General features: G+C 40.0%; 1 protein-coding gene across 2 annotated transcripts in view; it reads right to left on the bottom strand.

Annotated features, from left to right (window-relative positions):
- LOC306821691 (CUB and sushi domain-containing protein 1) overlaps positions 1 to 20,026 on the bottom strand; it is a 418,062-nt gene that overhangs the window by 182,466 nt on the left and 215,570 nt on the right. For both annotated transcript variants that reach the window (XM_079340244.1, XM_079340245.1), the window contains exons 5-7: positions 19,561 to 19,768; positions 5,535 to 5,647; positions 4,463 to 4,540 (exon numbers count right to left, since the gene is read on the bottom strand). In XM_079340244.1, coding sequence (XP_079196370.1) covers positions 4,463 to 4,540; positions 5,535 to 5,647; positions 19,561 to 19,768 — 399 coding nt within the window. The remainder of the gene's footprint in view (positions 1 to 4,462; positions 4,541 to 5,534; positions 5,648 to 19,560; positions 19,769 to 20,026) is intronic.

Genomic DNA, 20,026 nt, shown 5'->3' with positions numbered 1-20,026 from the left:
TGAAAGTCCCGCAATTATTCACTTTCGGTCCGCATGATGAAAAATGCCAGTATGTTTTAATGAGCATGAGTCCCATTGAGAGAGAAACTAAATTTCTCATTTAGGTCCAGGGCTGCAGAAGCTTTAGGGATCCCTGGTCTGCACAGTTAACAGCCATTATCATCATTATTTAGCTCGGCATTGTGATAACATTTAACAGAGTCTGTTCTCGACACTGCAGCAGTAATTTTACAAGGGGGACATCTGCCTCTGAGAGTCTTTCAAATGTGTACAAGAATCACTGGCGAAAACGAGGGTTTTAATAAAAACGTCCCGACAGAAATCCATGCGGGAAATGCAAAACTATTCAGACCTCTTGGAGGCAAAATGCAGAACTTCAACTTTTAAACTTTGTCTTTTTCTTGAACAACTAAGGTGAGGAACAATAATTTTATGTCAACTTGGCGACCCGTGTGAACAAGTGTATTCTCTATTATATATTTGCTAATCATGGCCTGCGTGCTTGTAAGACTTCTGATGAAACACACAACTCTTTTCTGTGTAAATTGTTTTTTTAAAGGTTGTATCAGCAGCATGCAGTTGATCTCAAAACAAATGTGTAAAAAACTTTCACTTCCATGTGCATTATTACTTAATAGGCAACACTACCTTTTCATCACAACCATGTACAATGGTGTCGATGTTGATCGGTTGTATGTTTAAAACCTCTCATTATCACTGTCAATGCCATTGCTCTAACTTTTTCTACTTAGCTTACTTGTGTTCTTACTTCATATGTTTTCCTCTTGGTGCTTTATTGATAACATTTCACCGTATTTAACCCTTACCAGAACTTCCTTTGTTATTAATAAAGTTATGTCCTGTCCTTGGCTGAGTCTGATTTGGTTTTAGGAATTAAAAACATGACGACATAGATAAAGTCAATATTTTCGTGACGTTTGCTATTGTAGATCCTTTAGGGGTCAACTCTGAATTTCAGTCCGTTTCATTACCAGCCAAAAACTCCTGCAGGTGCTTGTAGAAATTATTTTTTAAGAGTTATGCAGAAGATCAGATTTGTAATGTTTAATTCAACTTGTGAACAAGCATGTCTAAATAAGTCAGTGAGAAACATTCATAAACGATGTTTTTAAAGAAGTTTTTTCCTCAGCTTGGCTTCTGACTTTAGCAGACCAACTCCAGGCCAATTTCTCATCTGGAAGGAAAAAAGATGGTGTGTGTGTGTGTGTGTGTGTGTGTGTGTGTGTGTGCATTCATGTGTGCATTCATGTGTGCATGCGTGTGGTATGACCTCTTCATCGACCTCCACATCATTGATGGATATAACACGCTGATTTGCCTCGGGGACTCCTCAGATGCTCACTCACACAACATCCCAGTTTTAATTTTAATTGCTACAACACATGAAGACACACACAAGTAATATAAGATTCCTTTCCCACATATACACATCTGCACAAATAAACACAATAAGCACAATTCTAATGTTAATTGCAGCAGCACATGCTCGGCTGAGCGTGTAAATCAGCTGAATTATTGATGAGGCTTTCATTATGAGGCTAAATGCTAAGGAAAGGATGAGGTATGAGCTCGGGTCTCCGTGATAATTAAATGCCTGTGTCACATGATACAAGAACTCTTTTATAAGCTTCGCCAAGCTGCTTAGAAGTAAGTCTGCCACCCCAGACCGTGGATATATTTATCACTGTTGTCATTAAAATCATTGTTTTACTGCCATGTGGTCGATGTAATGTTTAACTTTATTTGTGCTCCCATTAGCTGCCTAAGAGGTGAAAACAATATCTTTCTGAGGCCCACATAAAAACACTAGATGCCAGTAGACCTTTTATTTCAATCAACTAATTAAAGACCAGTAAACGCTAAGCTTCAGCTGCTCAATAAATAAATGAAAGAGGCCTTTAAAATGTGTCTTTTTGAATAATGACATATTTATCCTAGCACATGTGTTTTATCAACTGTGAAGATATAATAGAGCTGGAAGTGAAGTAATCCGTCAATAGCTTCACACAGCCACCCAAGAGGTTTCTTTAAAGGTCTGAAGGCCAAAAGAAACAAATCCACATCTGTGCAAGGCTACCATCATAAAAAAACACAGTCTGTATTAAATATTACCTGGAGACCTTCTCTGACAGATCTATAGAAAGCTTGGACCAACCAAACTTAAATCCACAATGTCTGACCCTGTGTGACATTATTGATGACTCGCTAACCTTTAAGGTTCCTCAGAATTCAATTGCCTGTGTCAATATGCGCTGTAATCAGAGCCTACCTAACAGAGGTTGTAACACAGCTGCTCGAACTGGGCTCTCGTTAAATCACACATTGACTGCTACTCCCTGCTAGAATGACTTTCAGCAAATGTCAGAAGATCCAGAATTCAGCAGCGCAACCTGGCTTCAACCCACGCCAGTCGGCTCTTCTTCTTCCTGCGCTGGCAATTGTTTGCTGCTCGCATTACATATTTAACAGCTAAAAGAACAGCTCCTGACATCCTGCAGTCCCTCAAAGTCTTAAATCCCTCCTGTCCATTACACTCATCAAATGAAGGTCAGTTGTTGAACAAAAGATGCAGTTCTCAGTGCAGCTTCACTGGTTGTCAATGCCAGTCCTGTTCATCTCTCCAGAAAATATCTCTTAAACTGTCATGTTACTTGGTTTGCTGGACGGCTAAAACATTTTAATTTCACCCACAACAAAGAAACAAAGGCGACTACGTCACTCAGCTGAAGAGTAATGAGCAAAATGTAAGAGAAATCTTTCAAATCATAAACAGTGCTCAAATTACAGCCTCAGAATGCAAATTAATGTCAAGATGAGCTCTGACACATTGTCAGGATATGTATTCAAAACTCTCATCTTGTTATGCATCATTTTGAAAGTAAAATGAGCGATGTTCATCATGCAACAAACAGGCTGGTGAATGGCCCTTTTGGAGCACACTTGAAGGAGCTGTTAGCATCCTTGAGAGTGTCATCAGATGTTGAAAACTGCAGGACAGCAACTATGGAACTTTTTTTTTAAAATTTCACATAGTGGCCCGCAGTATTGTACCTTATCTCTACCCACGTGATGTACGATTCAGAGTTTAGCTTCCAAACACATCTCCAGTAGTGACTGCACCTGATGAAGGCTGCACCATGACTCTCTGGATTCTTGGTCAAACATTCAGAGGGAATTGATCAAATATAGCTCCTCTAGAGCTTTGGGCATGGAAAAAAAACACTAAACACTGAAATCTGCAGATTTCTCTTACAGTAGCATTTTGGAAATTGAAAAGGTACCAATACCATTCTGTCACTATGCTGCATTGAGCCTACTGAGGTCCATGGTCTGATAATCCACCTGACAGCAGCACAGGGAGGTTCACCGTGTGCACCAAGAGATGCACGAAAATTCCTCAAAGTGAAATGAAAAAGATCCTTATGGCAGAATTATTTCATACAGATGTGCCTGTGTACAGACTCATCAGTCTCAAACAATGGCAGAAATGCTGAGCAGCTCGCCCAGTCTATAGTCTATAGGGACAGATGAGTAGAGCACATATTATGTCCTCTGTTTACAACACTTCCTATGAACAGTAATACATCAACACTTCAATTTGACTGAAAACTTGCATCAGTTAAATCCATTGCTCCCACGTTTAACATGTTAAAAAAAAAAAAAAAAAACAAGACGACATTCTAAAAACAATGTTTCTTTGAATCAAAGATTGGCTTTAAAATGAACTTGATCATCAAATCTCCTTTTGGTGTGTCAGTTCTGTCGCCCTCTGTGAAGTTACAACTTATATCTCGCCCTGCACACAGCAAGTGTAGAGTTTTTTTACTTTCTTACGACAAAACAGTGAAATGTCTCATTCATCAAGTATCTTTGTGGTGGACAATTTAGAGAAAGGCTGTTACTGCAACATGCTGTAACTCACTTCATCTGACAGCTCCCAACTGTCAGTGGTTTCAGACATTTAAAGTAACAATATAGGAAAAAAGTCAATCTTTGTGTGCTTTTTTAGTCATAAAGAGGGCTTCGATTTTAATTCCAGTTTTTTTCATAACCAGTTAAAAACTCTTCCCAGAAGCTACTGGCTGTACTTCAAATATATACCGTCTTTGCTTCTATAAATAAGCAGTTTTTCCTTTGTAAGCACAAATACCTTCTATTTATAGAACGCCTTTCATACGGACCCCTGACACTCAGAAGGAAAGAAGAAACAGGGAGAAAATGCAGACAGTGTGGTACTAAGTCTCATCTCCTGGAAGGGCAACCCCTGTGAAAAATAGATGAAATCAGTGCTCCTGCCACATCAAAGATGGATGCCGGATGCGTGTCCTTGTGTACGTACAGAAATGTAGGCGTGTGTGTTCTTGTGTGTGCAAATGTAAGTGTGGTATGATGTTTCAGCGTTGGAAAATCATTCTTTTGCAGAGAGCCGCAGTGTACTTACAGACAGCGTTTTTGTGACTGGAGTCTTTGCTGGGCATCATCTTCACCCCTCTGGACTTCAGCTCTATCGCTTTCTTCACTGCAGAGACGAGAGGAGAGGTTATTAATTTGATTGGAAACATTCACTTTCTTTATCTTAACTTAACTGTACATTGATTTAAGTGCTTATTATGTTCAGGGTTGCCATTCAGCACAAATGCACTGTTCTGCAATCCAGAAAGAGCCTTACACAACCCGGCCCCATTCAACAGAGCTAGAACAGATGCAGCCCTGATAGAAAGTGAAATTAGAACAGGGGGAAAGGAGGATGGTAAAAAAAAAGGACAAGAGAAGAGAAGAGGGAAGGAATGAAGGAGGAGAAGAGCAGAGCAGTGGAGCGGCATTAAAATGTATTCCATCTATTTTATCCTAAGTAGCAGCATTGCAGAGGATAACAGGAAAAAAAAAATCTGTGCTACTACAACCAAGCAAGAGTCCACTGAGAACCAGCTCTGGCACAGAAAACCCATATCTTGCCCTCTCTCTGTCTGTATTTTTTTTAAAGAGACACAAATACGCACGCATGCACACTCAGGCTGAAAAGACAGACGGACAGAGAAGGAATAACGGAAGAAAAAAAGAGACAGAATAAAGTGATGGATGGAAGAAGACATGCTAATCCAAGACCTGTCTCTCTTTGTGTGGGAGAGGCAGGCCTTGATTTTTTTTTTTTTTTTTTTTACTTGAAGCCACCAATTAAATAAGAGCTTCCACAGGGAAACAATTGTGCACTCTATGATAATGAAGTCATACATGCGGTCAATTCAATAAAAGAAAAGCTCCAGCAAGGCCAGTCAGGTGGCCTTAGACTTCTGTTTTGTAGTAATTGCGGATTTAAATAAATAATGCAAGAAAAGCCTCCTTGCATTATACATGCTTCGTACAAAGACCTATGTAAACAGCACATGCTTGAAGAAGGCAACGCAATGAGGTGCAGGCTTAGCTTCAAGAGCAGCAGCCTCGTGAACAGAGGCTACAGTCATTGTCGCACTGATCACAGGTGGCAAAGCATTTGTTATAAGACTGAAATAAACCTTGATACTGAGCGCTGAATCCAGTTCTTCTGTGGTTGCTGTCCGAAGTGAAATGGATCCGAAGCCAGTTCTTACTGGATATCACCGGTGAGGGCAGCGTTGTTCCAGTCAGCCTGGACGGAAGCAAATTGGAAATTATTTAACAAACAGGAGCTGCAGAAGTTTACAGACACAGAGGAACAAAACTTGAGTCGTAAATATTCTAAAACCTGGTATTCACATTTTATACCTGTCAGAAATGTGTCAGCTTTTATACATTTGAGTTTACCTGAACAAACTTTTTTTCTATTCCTTAGAGTATAATACTACACTTTGGAGAATACTGCAGAGAAAGACGAGGCAGGTGGGAAGAAAAGGTATGATGATGTAACTAAACTTTAGCTGTTTTTATTGCACAGCATCCACCTGTGTTGCACTGAGACACACAGTGTCTCTCTCCAGTGAATATACTGCATGTTGCATATGCCGTGCCATTGTTGTGTTTTCAAAATGTGCACGCTGTTGGTGAATGTGACGCTGACACACACACAAACACACACACACACACACACACACACACACACACACACACACACACACACACACACACACACAGAGGATTGCATTCATGTATACATTTGACATATTTCAATCCGTGGTAGAATAAATGTGGTTGTTCGAGAAAAGTGCTTTCAAATTGTTGTCATGTAATTATGGAATGCCCGCATTTGAGATTGCAGCACATCAAAGTGCTGCTGTGAAAAAAAGTTGTGAAATTACTTGTCTCTAACAATTGTAAATACAGAATATCAAACAGCATAAAAAAGAGCAGAGAGCATATATAGCAGAGAGAATAACTCCATCATCTAAATTGCTTTATCTGACAGTATATACACACCGGAGAAAAAAAAAATATCTCTGGCAGAACTTTCCAGAGACTTCAAAGTATGATTCTGATGTCACTCTGTATTGTCCTCCGAGGTGCAGAGGCTGGCTGTAATTTAAGACGGTTTTAGCTAAAAGGCAATTTGTTCCACTGGCTTTGAAAATGTGGCTATGGGAATTGAATGAGTGATTTTATCCCTCTGCCAGAATGATCACTGCTGACCAGAAGCATAGCACTGTGGCTGCACGGGGGATGGTATAACCCCAACGTCTGAGTGTTTTTAAAGGAGGGAATATTCAGCAAATGAGAGGAAAATACATTTTCAATTGCACAAAGATGTCCCATTCTCTGCTTGAAGACATGCATCGATAAAAAAAAAAAAAAAAAACACCACAAAGCTCCGACTGATTGAAATCAGAAATGAAAGCCCTAATATAAAATTGTCTAAATTATAATAAAGAGGTTTGGGATTTTGAGAAGAGGATGTATTCAATATATCCTCTCAAAGGAAATCAAGAAGAGAAGAGAAAATGCGAGGGGGGGGGGGGGGGGGGGGGGGGGGGGAGTGAAGAGAGATATTGAAGCAGTAGAAAGTCAGTAAAGTTCACATTTTCAAAAAACACTTTCCGAAGCATCACCACTGAGACGATGTTGCCGATGGTAAGTCTTACATCAGCTGAAGCTGCTCCTGCATTTCTTTCCAATGGCAAACGAGGCATTGGTAAAATAAAGAAATAATAATAGTGAAAAAAATATGGGGGGGAAATGGTGCACTGAGACAAAAAAAGGGAAATGATGTAATAGACTGCCTTGAAGCCAATGTTCCACCATCGTCCCTAGAGCAACAGGCGCCACTGTAACTGCCCTTTAATAACGCCGCAGGTGTGTTGAGCAGATAGAGAAACACACAGTGAGCGAGGAGGAAACACTGATAAGGAAAAAGGGCAAAACATAAATATGAGAAGTGGTAAAACCATAATAAGAGCGCTTGGTAAAATACCTTATTGGTTGCTTATTAAAGGAGAAACTATGCGCTCCATACCTGCAAGAGACACAACTCAACAAGATCCACAGACAAGAATATGAAGGATGTCTGGTGAGGCGTGCACACAGGATGTAAGCGAGTGTGTCTAACTACTGTACAGCCATGTGCCATTTACCAGTGACTCAGGTAATGGTCTTTATCACAAAGCATGTTTTAACAGGCATGTACATTAGTGGGAAGTAGATCAATTCACTTAAAAAAATAGAGAAAGCATTATGTGATTTTTAATAGAAACATAATATTATGCACATGAACCATGCTTCACTTGGATAATTTTATGTGTCCTTATATAAATGAGAAGTGATTTTGAACATAATGAATTGTCTGCACCTCGATGGCTGAGCGCACATCAACTACAAGATAGAATGATGAGGTTTTGAATGTTCTACTTTTTAGTCGGGTAAAGAGTTCTCCCTTTTCTAACTCCCAGCCTGTTATTCAGTGATTGTCAGTGTGCGATTCTATCTCAGTCACATTTGCTACGTCAGCCTGTTAAAAAGACGTTCTTAGACAAACTGTCTGGATTAAACAGCGTTTGCATGATGAAACAGCCTGCTGTGATGTTACGTAACGACTGAATGTTGGACTTTGCGGTTAGTCTCAGACGAAAGGCTGTCTGAAGTTTATCAAAGCTGTGATGACTTTTTTTTTATAGAGAAGCAAAAGTAAAAAAAGAAAAGAAAAAAAAGAACATATCAGTCAGTTAATCATTCTCCATTCATGCAAACATGAACTGACACCCACTGTGGAAGGATTCATATTTGATCAATGTTACGACTGCGCTTATATGTCTATTTTTTTACCGGGTTGAATGGCTAGTTGCTTTATTTGTTTTGTTAGGGAGGTAAGTTTGTTGTCTTTTGTTTTCCTTGATTCATCAGGTATTATCCTGGTCTTCAGCACTTGTTACAACACGTCGCACCTACTCGTTCATACACTGCTTACAGAGGTTGCTAAGTAAAAAGACCATCAGAAGTAACTCATCCCATTCACGCACATTCATATGCCGCCCACGAAGCAGCAGGAGCTCCATGGACACATCAGACATGTGTCTGCACAAGCTGCCGGGGATCGAACCCTCAACTGAACCACAGCTGCCCCAGCTTAGTTCACTTCACCAGTCAGCCTTTGTTTTGTTTGTTATGTTTGGACACTGATTCACCCTTATTTCATCTCTGAATATAATTGATATATCTGTGTAGAGAGACACCTATAAATCTGAAGTGATATGCCAAAACGTATTTGATACATCGGGAAAAAAAAAGTCTGGGGCAGGTCTTTCCGAATATCTTAAAAAAGTGTCATTTTAAATGAGACTTTTTGATTCAGTAAGTCTGGTAAGTCTGGTTGTCATACATACTGGTTGTCACCATCATGCTTATAAGAAAACACCAAACTATGGAAATACATTTAAAGAGGATAGAACAGAGTCTCCACACATTGAGCACTTACAGAAAGGAGCACTTCCTACTCTCAAAACGTCAAAAATCATAAAAAAAAAAGAATAAGAACCAAAAAACTCAAGTAGATTTTGGCACCTGGTATCAGTAGCAGAGAAGACGGGACTCTCAATTTTCATCGCAAACCAGGACATGACAAAACGTTTGTTGCCACCATGATTAGCCTGATTGGCTTAAAGTCTTATATAAGGGTTAAATCGGCCCTGTCATAAGAACCAGTAAGTGCTGAGATGACAATAGCATTTCTCCAAGTAGAATGTCAACTTTCCAGACACTAATGGCTAGCAATGGTGGTCCTCCTCACCCCAGACAGTCTGTGCTCAAACCTTTCTGAATTTCAAAAAAGATTACAGGCTACCAGTCGTCCCCAGAGGAGATCTCGAGTGCTTTGGAGGTTTCGCTCTTATTTCCCTCTGTATTTTATTAAATGTATGTTACTTTGCATATTTTGGTGTCTCCTTCCTGCTCTCTAGAGGAAAGAAATCAATTATCACTGCTTCCACAAACGTTTACAGGGCAGCCTGAAAAACAGCCTGTCGCCGGCTTTTTTTTTTTTTTTCAGAGTCAGTTGGGTTGAAGATGAGGCTACAAGGAGATGTTGATATGCATATAAGTTAAAATACATCAGAGAAAACAGTGGTTGAGGTTTGCAGAGGACAAAAAAGACAGGGAAATGTAAAAACTAGAGAGGAAAATAGATAAAAAGAGAGAGACATGCTGCATCACCTCCATTATTCATAGGGACTGGCCAGCTGCCTGACACTGGAATGAGGAAGAGGCAAGAGGTCAGAGAGGAGGAAGAGAGAGGGATGAGACATGGGATTGAACTTAGAAGAAAATGGAGAAAGAAGAAGGAGCAAAGGAGAAGAGAAGAGAGTAGAGGTGGATGCAAGTTTGAGAGGAGACAGGCTTAGTTGGAGAAAATAATAGACATGAGGGGAAAGAGAGGAAAGGAGTCGGGAGAGATAATGAAGGGCAGGTTGAAAACAGTAAAGCTGGTTAAGAGGAAATGTGAGAACAGGAGAACATGCAAGGTGAAAGTAAGGACAGAAGAAAGAGGACGAAAAAAAATCCCCAGGAGGAAACCTGAAGAGAGGAAACGTGGATGGATGGACGCAGAACGCGGGAGAAGAAATCCACTTTGATGAAAAAGAGGAGCGAGGTTAAACAAGCTGCAGGGAGGGGTTGGAAGTTAAAAATGGGGAAGCGAGGAGTCAAGTCTAAATGAGGTTGGACATACCAAACACCAGGTTGCAAAAGATGAAGATAAATGAGAAAGCACGTAAGGCTGGAAGGAGACAAGTGCTACAGGAAATGGGACAAAACAAAGAGAAAGGAGAGACAGAGAGGAGCGGATGCAGAAAACACGAGGAGATAAGAGAAAAGGGTGAGGCAAGGTCTGAAACACCTGAGAGGAGAAGACAATAGCAGGAGAGAGGCCAAGTCATAAAACTGAGAAAGTGAGTGCTTGCTGCAGCACTTCCCTATAATTAGACCACTGGATTTTTGGTGATGCAAGACTATAACAAAGACACAGACAATTTTCTACTGTCCTATGCCCTGCTCATTCAGCCCTTGCACTCCGTGTTGGCTGATTGTACTGCTGGCATTACTTTAAAACGTTTTTTTTTTCAGTGCTGCAGTCATTGCAAGCCCCCTTGGATGTGTGCATCTGCAAAATGACAAAAAGGAACTGTTAAAAAAAAAAAAAAAAAAAAAAAAAAAATTGGATACAAGTCAGAAAAGTTGCAAAGCGCATTATCCACAACAGATAGCTGTTTATTCCAAGTGCTTAGTGCAAAACCCTGGTACACCGGCACTTTTAATCTCATAACACACCCACGCACTCGCACAGAGAGACACACATCAACACACACACACACACACACACGTGCAAAAAAGACAAACGCTGAGCCAGAAAACATAATTTAAAATGCAAATGTAATAACAGGACAAGAGAGGTGGTTTCACAGGAGAGAACAGAGATACAAGATAGGGCTGGTAGTTATAAAAAAAGAGGGGAGCAGAGGAGAGGAGGCACAGATGAGGAGGCGAGTTTGAAGCTGCAGAGGAGGATATAAAAAATAGTTTGTCGGGTAGTTTCACATCAAGGACATGTGCTTCAAGAGGTGGTCTCAGACACGTTTCACGCGTACTTGAGGACAGTGTGCCGGAGATTTTAACGCAACCGTGCTCAAACAACGAAGTTGGCTACAGACGACCCGGGCTGCAATCAGCAAGAGGAGTTGTGACAGAACTTTTAAATATCTACTGTCACATTCTAAGTGTCTGCACTCACTTGTGGCGTCACCTTTTGTCTATCAATAACCGATGCACCCTGTCACTTCTCCATCGGCGACAAATCTAACTAATCTGAGAAACTAATCAGACTCATCTTTTCAGTAATACAATTTTCAGAGTTGCTACTTTTTCCAGGATTTTTTTTTTTCTAATTGTGCATTTTCATTAATGTGGTTGTATTAAAGCAAATGTTGACTGTACAGAAACATGTACAGAAGTTACGGAAACACTGCTACTGAATGTTTATAAGGGTACCAGAACTGGCACAAAACAGAGATACATGAAACAAGAGCAAAAAGAAGAACAAATCCAACTTTCCTTGAAATACCAACCATGTTTTTGGAAAACGTGTGTATTTGTTAGATATTGCCCTGTGATTGACTGGCGAACAGTCCACGGTGTATCCCGCCTCTTGCTCAATGACATCAGGGATCGGCTCAAGCCCGCCTGACCGAGAAGCCATAAAAGTAATGGATGGATATTGGATATTGCTAGGATGCTCTATTGGAGATGCAGTGGGAGGTGTTAGGTGTCTGAACCGTCATGCTTGTCTAAAAAGAAATCAGCAGACTGTGATAGGGATGTGCCTTGGCCTTTTTTTTGGTTTGTATTTTAGAGAGGAAGTTAGCAGTGACATGAGCTTGGCATTTCAGCTGTTTGCAGATGACGTTGTCCTTGGGTTCATCAGAATCCTCCAGATGTTTACACAGTGTGATTTGCTGCTTGGCTGTAACTGCAGTTAGTGTGAGATAAAATCCCTCATGGAGAGAAGTTCATGAATCTTGGAGATAAGCACAAGACTAGCAGCCAGTTTTGTACATTAGTGACGATGAGTAGATAAAGATGAGGTCTTACTACGTGTTGGAAGGGGATGAATGAAGGGAGTTTTGCCAAAATAGCAACAACTTCAAGTTGATTGAAAGGATTCAGTTGAAGCAGTCCTGGCAAAAGGTAAGATTGAGGTGCCAGCCATCTGAGAATTGTCTCAGTGGAAAAGCCAGGCCAAGCTCGAGGAGCAACTTTTCCCACTTGAACCCTGGGCTCTTGATCCACCAAAGTGAAACCAGCTCTGACAACAATGATATCTGGGCTGCTGTTCCTGCTTTGTGGCCAATGAAGGAATGTATCGTGCCCTGGTTAAATGAGTAGAAAAATGACTTGGATAAGAAAACTAGAAAACAGATGACAGAAGGGAAATTAGTTTGCCACTACTCTTTCTATTGCAGCCAATAAAATAATTAAAAATGAAAATGTTGTAATTTTGAGAGGGAGAGAGAGAGAGAGAGGGGGGGGGGGGGGGGTAATAGAAAGAGATAGGGAGTAGAATAAAATATTCAATGAATACAGTTAAACAAAAAAAAAAAGTTCTCTGTTCTGATATGTAACTTGTTCAGATAAATAAATGTTAACGCTTTATACTGTATACTTTGTTGTTTAACAATGAAACTAAGTAGTGAGTGTGATAGGACTGTTTGCTTGTATTGTGGTTTCTAGTCTTCTGACTACTCAAAGCCCTTCACACCAACACATTAACACACTGATGCTACGTGAAGTGACTATCAGAAATGACGAATCCATTCATACACCGCCGCAGCGGGAGCAACTTAGAGTTAAGTGTCTGGCCCGAGGATACATCAGCTATGTAGCTGTTGGAGCTGGAGATCGAGATGGTTTATGAGATGACCAACTCTAACCAAATGAGCCACAGCGGCCATTGACACGTTTGTTGTTGTTGTTTTTTTTTTAAACTAAACCCTTGCCTGCTTCGTGGAAACTACTGTGGATGTAGCTCTTCAGGGTAACTTCATAACTCCAGTTAAATAAATCTAAATTCATACTGAAAAAAAATTTATTTTAAAGAAAACAAGTTACATGTATTTGCCCTCACAATCTAAAAAAAAGTAACGACCATAAATGTTCCAGTGAAGTGAAAAAATGAATTTTAAGCAGACAGTCATGTCAGCTCTGATCCTGGAGTGTGTCCTTCATGTTTTTATTGAGTAAGGGACCTGCATTAGAATCTCTTTAGATTAAAATCATATTATCATGCATGATTAATATCAAGCAGTGTGGATTATTGTCCTCCTGCTATTGAGTGTGCAAGGCCTCCATACATGAAATCGATCATCTTAGAAAAAACACTTTATGTATATTTTATAGGATTTCGTTTTAATGTTTTGTATCGAGCAGGATTTACATTGTTCCATAGTGGTTATCACATTTTGTTTCCTGGTTTAAGTAGTTTGTGATGTCAGGTGTGTTTCTTCATTGTCCTTTGTCAAGAGGAGTTTTATTGCGTGGGGCTACAGATGGACATTAGCGACTCACTAAATCTGGTGCATCATTCACTGTATAAAAAATCAACGTCATGGCACACTGTCCTCTGAGATGTTTAACAATTATTTACAATTAATTTTTATGAAATTGTCAACTTTACAGGAGTCGACACTTCTGTAAATTGCTCAGAACTATGACAAGTAAAAAAGAAAAAGAAAGAATGAACGTTACTTTGCATTAGTGAGTGTAAGAAGAAGTGTTAGGAAAAACAAAGAGGACAAAACAAGTCCAGATAATAAAACTAAAGATGTGTTTAAACAAAAAGGAAAAGGATAACAAAAATGTACAAGGAGAAACGAGGAGCGACGTGGACACATGTCACAGAACACGGGCAGAAGGACAAACAAACAAGGAATGAAATACATGAGGCTAAATACAGGAGGGCAATCAAACACAGGTGTGAGGAACAAGACACAGGTGAAACTTATCAGTGCAATCAACAAAGGGAGGAAGTAACACAATACAAGAGACACATGGGACAAGAACTTAAAAAAAAAAAAAACAGGGAACACTAGAGATTTGAATAGAGACAGAGGAAGAAATGAAACAAGATCAACTCATGCTCGAATTAAAAACAAGAAGAAAAAGAAAATATGAAATCAAAAATAATATGTTAAATCGTTGTTCTGGGAGTGCCAGTAGTCTAGCGGTTACAGGAGGTGTGTGTCCCATGTACAGAGGTAACAGTCCTCGCTGAGGGGCTCTGGGTTCACCTCTGCCCTCCACTGCATGCTTTCCCTACTCTCTTTTCCCAACACGTGCCTCTCTTCTGCTGTCCAAAGACCTATTTAATAACTCATGCATGAAAGGGTTAATCAGAGCGTGTGCATGTGTGTACCAATATCCTCACCTCTCCATATAAATCAGTCGAGGCATTTCAATGATAACCTTTAACCTGCTGATGTCGGATTTCACATCTAGCCAATGGTTGTTGAGCTGTCACTGGGCTGAAAAAAGCCATCGTACTGTTATACCATGAAGACCCTCTGAAACAGGCACATGGCTTTGTTTTTTCTTCTTTTGAGCTGCCATGGATTAAAGAAGTCGACCTGATTTGTGGGTAATAGTTTCATCACATTATGTGTAGTGACCCTGTTACTCAATTAATGGAATAATTGGCAATTAGAGCCATTCATTTCTTTGGCAGTCTGGAAGAGATAGGATGGGTAGGAGTTTGTTTAATGTAAAAAAAACTCAGGGACTCCACCAGCTTCTTTAAATCAGCATAATGAGCCACTGCTATTAAAATTCTTCGAATATCAAAGTGATGAAACATTACAGAAAACTTGTAGCATCAGCACAGGCAGCTGGGCTCAAATCAATGCGTAATGCAGTGAGCAATAGGGAACAAAATGTGATTAATGGCTGTTGGTCATGCTCTTTGGAAATGATGGCCTTAAGCAGAGTAAAGAATTCATTCAGTTGAAGAAATGACAGTACGCATAGTGCTGCGCTTTGAGCATGTAAGTTTGTCCTGTGCTTTCAAAAACCAGGATAAAGCAGCAGCAGGGGACAGCAAGGGGGCAAGGAAGAGTTGGAGAAGAAGAAAGGGATAGCCAGAGGGACTGCTGGGAAACGAGGAAAGTAAGAGATAGAAAAACAAGGGAGGCATAAACAAGAGTGGAAGGCTAAAGGAGAGGAGGAGTATTAAGAGCAGAGGGGTTTCAAAGAAGGTCTGATCCAAATATTAATGATAGAAACAGCTTCTTTTGACTAATCTGACAGAAGATCTGCTCTGATTGGAAGATAACAGCTGTCACAGCTACACAGATAACAGCCTTCGCTCCATGCTAAGCTTTATATTTTTTTCAGGCTACACTGTTTAGGTGTTCTCCCTATTCAGGTCACCAGAACACAAGAACGGGAAAGAAAAGCACATTGAACTTCTAAAGGAGTCTGTAGTCCCTGCTGATCTGCAAATGTTGGTGCAAAACTGTTTTCAGAGAAAGAGCTGTGATATCTAAAGAGGACAATATTATAGCTACATGTTAATTCTGAATATTTACAGGATGTTGGCCGGAAAGTACAAAAAAAAAAAAAGATGTCACCATCCAATTGTGATATTAACTAAAGGGTGGCATACTGTCATGGTAATAATAATAATACTTTGATATGGTAAACACATTTGTTCTGTACTTTATTTCATGCATTTTATGCTGACATTAACTTCCACTTTTTATCTGTTACATAGTTACGTAAACTTTTACTCTGGTATCTTTGATAACTGTTTAACAATGAAAAACAATACGTATATATCTTTCATATATATATATATATATATATATATATATATATATATGGGTTTTTTTTCGGTTTTTTTAATTGAAAATACAGCTTTTAATAAATAGAAAACAAGAAATAAAAAACTGAAGGTGACATTATTGTGACATCATGAATACCAATCATTAAACATGAAGCCCTAGCAATTAATTAGACAATATAAGCAAGTGATAACGGACAGGGACAAGACTAAATATGATAATAGTGCAGTGGTGAGTAGTACAAAAGGTTCAACTACGGATGTCAGAGCCGTAGTATAAAGTCTAAAGTCCAGACGGTCGGTTGCAAGAAAGAAGCAACCACGTCAGAATAATACCGCTCTGCAGTGATTGTGAATTATTGACAAAGGAAGTGTCAGCGATGGCGTCGGTGTGACAGGTTGCACGTGTCAGACAAGACTAATCATGTTATTATGTTCTCCTTTTTAGCATTTGTTATTACAGTTACTCTATCTGTGTAATAGTGACAGATAGTTTATTTAGATGCTTGTATGAGTGAGTTGATTGCTCTGTGATCTTTTGGTAATGCCTTGAGGCTCTAGTCATGGGAGATTTGCTTTTTATCTGCCAAAAAGTTTATTTCTTCGATGAAGCAGGATGTTCTTTATGGAGAACTTAATCAGATCAATGCATAAAAGGGTCTTATGACCTCAACTTTTTCTCAAAGCCAGCAGCTATACAGATATAAAGAAAATGAATTCTATAAGCCATACATTGGGATAAAGACTTTGGACTATAGGATGCTTCAGGAACACAAATGCCTCGGAGGAGAAAATCTCTCTTCCTGACCCCGTCTGTGTCATTCTATTTGTGCCCGGGATATCCGGTTTTATTCTCAACCCCAACCTCTGTGCTGTCACCTTTTTATTCCACAAATAATCCAGGTGAAATAAAGTTCACATCCGCCTGGGATTATACTCTCTCATGCTTGTCTGACCTTACAGCGCAGACAGTTTTCCAAATAAAGGCCTGGCAGAACCGACAGGACACAACTGTTACTTTAATAAAGACACCATGTTTAAATTAGACTTCTAAGGTTATTAAAGGTTTAAAGTTTCTTGTCCAAAAAAAGGACCTGCATTTATTTTGTAATGATGAATACATGAAGTTTCTCCTGTAACATGTATATGCCAGTAATCCTTTACTGACAAACTGGAAACAGATTTTTACGTTGTTTGGCTGAAAACAAAACAAAAAAAAAAGTAAAATGGTCTAGACAAAATTGTGCGTGTGTGTGGGTGTGTGTGTGTGTGGGTGTGTGCGTGCGTGTATATGTACGCGCGTGTCTGTGTTAAAGCTAGTCAATCTGACATTCAACCTGTCAGCAAGCAGACAGGAACATGAAACAGGAAATTGCTTTTGGGACAGCCAATCGGAGAAAGCTCTCGGTAAACAGGAAGAACCCGTCACAGTGGACCTGTCAGGTGTCAGTCATTTTCACAATGACCTGCCCACATAGCTCAGCCAAAATGTCACTCATTCCTTAATCCTACGTCTGAAGACGAGGACAACGAAATGTATTAGACTGTGACTGTCAGAGAGCATGTGGAGGTTTGTCAATTTATCAGTATTTATAGATCAGACAGGCTTCATTACAGAGCGTTGTCTGGTTACTTCCCAGTTAGATGATAACCACACGAATGCAACATCTCTAGTTGATTGCAAAATTGTGGCATTTGATAAAGGCCACCTTCTGTTCAACCTTGCCATCTAAACTTATTTATTATTTGAAAAAAATTGTCCAAAATGGAAAATCAATTATTTATACATCATCGTTGTTCCAAGGGAGTTGAGTGGCGTTTAAACCTGAAATACAAGTTTTGAAATATATTCATATAACCAACACAGATAAACTGTACATTTCACTGATTCTCAGCAAAAACATGTTGCCTGCATTGCAGAGGATGGGCTTACAGTGGTCCTTCAATCATTACCACATCTGAGACAAGACACATTTGTCTTTTTGTGTGGTTGTGTGCGTGCGCTCTTGTGCACTCGTGTGTCTGTGTGGTGTTTGCATGTGTGCATGCATGTGTGGGTGTATGCGTGTTTGTGTGTGTGCACTTTAGTGTATGTCATCTGTCAAAGCCTGGAGAAACAATCAACAAGCTCAAAGAGTCACAGGGCCACTTAAGACTTGACACAAGCACACACACACACACACACACACACACACACACACACACACACACAGACACTCAAATACACAGGCAGTATCATGCAAACAGCGTTGTTGATGCCTTCTGCTCTGCTGGCGACAGGACTTAACGTGCAATTAGTTGCCATTCTTTTGTTTCCATCTGCTACTCTCCTCTCTGCCTTCTTCATTCCAATTATTTATCTGTCGACTTAACCATCCTATTCTACTCGTCTGCAGGTTGCACCGCAATCACTAAGTCATTTCCATTTTCTACACATGGAAGAAAATGTCATCTATCATTTGTTGACAGACTGGTGTTGAAGAATTGGGAACAGACCGTGGCATGGTGAAATGTAGCTTAATGTTTTTGAGGAATTATAATTTCTTCTTGAAAAAGGTTTAAAATCAAATGTGCACTTTCACACAACATTACCTTATCACATTATCGCCCCAGATACAAACAAATCATATATAATGGATTGGCTATTGTCATATCACCTTGCAGAGTTTTGCAAAGGTTTGCTTAAAGGCACAGTTGGTAAACGTATTTTCCTTGTGTACTCATGCACACCCCGATAACAGAGTTCATCATCAGTATGTAAAATATTAACTTTTTTTTACAGGTATTATGATAAAGTTTATTGTTTGCTTTCCACTAAATGACACATGAGGCGACTTATTTTCTAAACAACGCAAACGATGAGCTGAGGTCCGCTTCTGGACCAATTAAGCTCTTGCATGTTGGTGAGGGGCGTGGCTTTTGAGGGAGCACAGAGGGGAGGGGCTGCGTGTAGATGCAGCACTGAGGGAACGCTTCATTCAAAATCATTCTAGAGTTCTGTTGATATCTGGGCAGACCGGGCTCACAGACATCTGAGTTGATTTTACTGGAGGAGGCAAAACTACGTCTTAACTTTCCTCCCTCCATTTTCCCAGCAGTTACTGCAACACAACAATCAGCATCAGACCTGCCTGCTTAACCATTAGGCTGCCTCCAAGCCATCAATGGAGACGTGATATTCTGGAGAAAGTGTTGTGAATTCCATCATCAGTGAACTCGACATTTTAAAACCAGAGTGTGTTCTGGCACGACACAGTGCCACTTCTCAAACACAACCACTGGAAATGGGAGTGAAAACAACAATTCATCACCTTCCCTGTGGGGTTTGAATAAATCAAGAAAATCAACAGGGCTCCTGCACAGCTAATCAATCAGTGTGTATCTGTCCTTGCTGACAACATCATTAGTCCTCCTTTAACATTAAATGCCCCCCCCCTTGAAATAAAACAAGTTAGAAAAATGTGCAGTGAAAACAACAACTGTTCTCTTTAATATGAACACAGTGAACACAACACTAAACCCTCCAGGCTACTTCTTCTTAGAGAAATGCAGTGTGTCCCGACCTGATTTACAGAGCAAAGCTATAGGTGTCCACACAGTCTGTGCTTCTCCCCTCTCTCACTGGTTAGTGTGTGCATGTTTGCTCTCCTTATCGTCTTACTTACACCGTGTGTCACCCCTGCTGTTTTTCACAAACACCTGTGTGCCCTCCAACATATCGACTTTACATTGTGATCTGTGCATGAAATGTATCTCACCATATGCTCGGTGCTTCTGTCCCGCTGATTTCCAGAAAGTCATATTTGTCCTCTAATAAGAAGTCGTTGAAGACGAGAGCGATGGTGTCTCCGGGTTCGGAGAGGATTGACCACGTGCAATCCAGGTTGTTTTCATACTCTGCAGGGTATCCAGGGCTGGTTATTGAACCTGCAGTGCCTCTTAACGTCCCCCCACATGCTCCCTCCGCTGAAGACACACAGAGACAGAGATAGAAAATATGAAGAAATAAGAACCATCCGACATCCACACATAGTTTTACATATTCTGATCATCTGAACAGTATTTTTGTTTTGAGCTTATTAGATTAACTGTTTGAATTGATTTCAATAAAACTGCGGGGAAAAACATTTAGCAGGTCAAGGTTTCTCTCCAAAGTCATTTTAAGCCTCAAACACAATTTGCTGCCTTTCAGCTGCACTTTTATGCAACAAATTGAGGTGGAAA

The sequence above is a fragment of the Symphodus melops genome (assembly GCF_947650265.1).
Source record: "Symphodus melops genome assembly, chromosome: 3".
Lineage (NCBI taxonomy): Eukaryota > Metazoa > Chordata > Actinopteri > Labriformes > Labridae > Symphodus > Symphodus melops.
The sequence above is the reverse complement of the archived record's forward strand: the minus strand, read 5'-3'. Positions and strand labels throughout refer to the sequence as shown.